This window comes from Halyomorpha halys, unplaced genomic scaffold, assembly GCF_000696795.3.
Source record: "Halyomorpha halys isolate HHAL.00 unplaced genomic scaffold, Hhal_1.1 Scaffold1448.1, whole genome shotgun sequence".
In the NCBI taxonomy this organism is placed as follows: Eukaryota; Metazoa; Arthropoda; class Insecta; order Hemiptera; family Pentatomidae; genus Halyomorpha; species Halyomorpha halys.
Window position 1 is genome coordinate 232571 of NW_027114477.1, and position 1687 is coordinate 234257.

At 28.9% G+C, this 1687-nt stretch overlaps 1 protein-coding gene across 1 annotated transcript in view; it reads right to left on the reverse strand.

Moving 5' to 3' along the window:
- LOC106689745 (pickpocket protein 28) overlaps nucleotides 1-258 on the reverse strand; it is a 16114-nt gene extending 15856 nt beyond the window's left edge. The window contains exon 1 of the mRNA XM_067051684.1: nucleotides 185-258. Within this exon, the coding sequence (XP_066907785.1) occupies nucleotides 185-244 (60 nt within the window). The 5' untranslated portion in view covers nucleotides 245-258. The remainder of the gene's footprint in view (nucleotides 1-184) is intronic.
- Between the last annotated feature and the right edge of the window lie 1429 nt (nucleotides 259-1687).

The window sequence follows — 1687 nt, forward strand, 5'->3', positions numbered from 1 at the left end:
ATTTTTCAAAATAAATTCACTAACTACTGATCTTTTAGTACGTCCCAAACAACATTTTTATGAAATGTTGCTTTTTAAAAGCTATATCTCGAAAAAAATAACAACTATAAAACCTTATAATAAAAATTCATAAGTTGTGATTAAATTATGTTAAGAAGTAATTGATCTTAATCATTTACACAACCTCGATGAAATCTTCTATTGTATAGTTGCAGTTTTTGAGCCGATCATCTCCACACAGCATGTATAGGAGGTTTTGAGCTGTCCTGCAATTAAAATTCAAACTTTCATCTTATGACTGATTAGATGGAAAGTATACTATATAACTATATATTACATATTAAGAAATATTAGATCAATAATACAATATATGTTTGATAATTGGGAGAAAGATATCATAGTTGGTATAGGTCCCTGTAGGAATAGTTAACAGCTACCAAGCTCTTTTTTTCTTGGTCAAAATAAAACTTATAAACATTATTCTCACTATCCGAGATTATTTAATTATTGCTAGCCAAGACAATTAATCTATATTTTTTAAATTATTTATGAGTAAACTTTTCCTCTAGTAACATTAATTCTTAATTATTCACTAGAAAGTTTATTTGTTATGTATTTAAATGTTATGATGAAAAAACTTCCTTAGGAGGTTTTTGTTATAAAAACATCTTTATTGCTTTTCAGGGTGTTTTCTCCCATCTTCATGTTATCTAATCTCTTATAATTTATATTTTCCATTTCTTATCATTTTTTCCCTTTATCACCATCATTCTTGTTACTATACAGTCAATATCTCATGATATGGAGGCAAGGAGGTTAAGATGGGTAGGACATGGGACTCAAAGCAATCTATCAGGACTCCTCCACAGAACAATGAATGCCAGTATAGTTAGCAAGAGGCCAGGTGGGAGGTCAAAAACATTTGTTTGGAAAGCAGTAGCTCAAGACAGGCAGGTGTGGAGAAGGCTTTTTTGAGCAGCTAAAGATCCTATAAGGTCTATAAATAAAAAAAAATTATATATATATATATATATATAGAGAGAGAGAGAGAGAGAGAGAGTGAGAGAGAGAGAGAGAGAGATGGTCCAATTATAAACAATTAATAAACTTAATTATTTCATTACGTTTAGATAAAAACGTTGTAACTATCTTGCGAAATATATTATTATTTTTTATATGCGTTGTTTTTAATGGATTAGTTATTTTTCTTACAAATATAACAGTGAAAAAGGCGCGGGTATAGACAATGTTAAAGAATCTGTAATATTAAATCTTCATCTTACGAATTGGTCCCACATCGATTTCATCAGATTATGTCCGCATAAACCAATTTTCATTGATACACCTTGTATAAAGTAGTTTATGACACTTATCTTCGTAGGGGTAGTAGTTTTTATGATATTCACATATGAATAAGAATTTGGCAAACGAAAATTTGTCCGAACAACTATAAATCAATTTATTTTAGCAAATGTCTTGTAAACTATTACTCCTACGAAGATAAATATCATAAACTATATTATAGCTCATTAAACTAGCTTTAATTTGAGTGCTAATAGACATCTGTACGTCAAATGGCTTTTGAGATATGAATTTTTCAAAATAAATTCACTAACTACTGATCTTTTAGTACGTCCCAAACAACATTTTTATGAAATGTTGCTTTTTAAAAGCTATATCTCGAAAA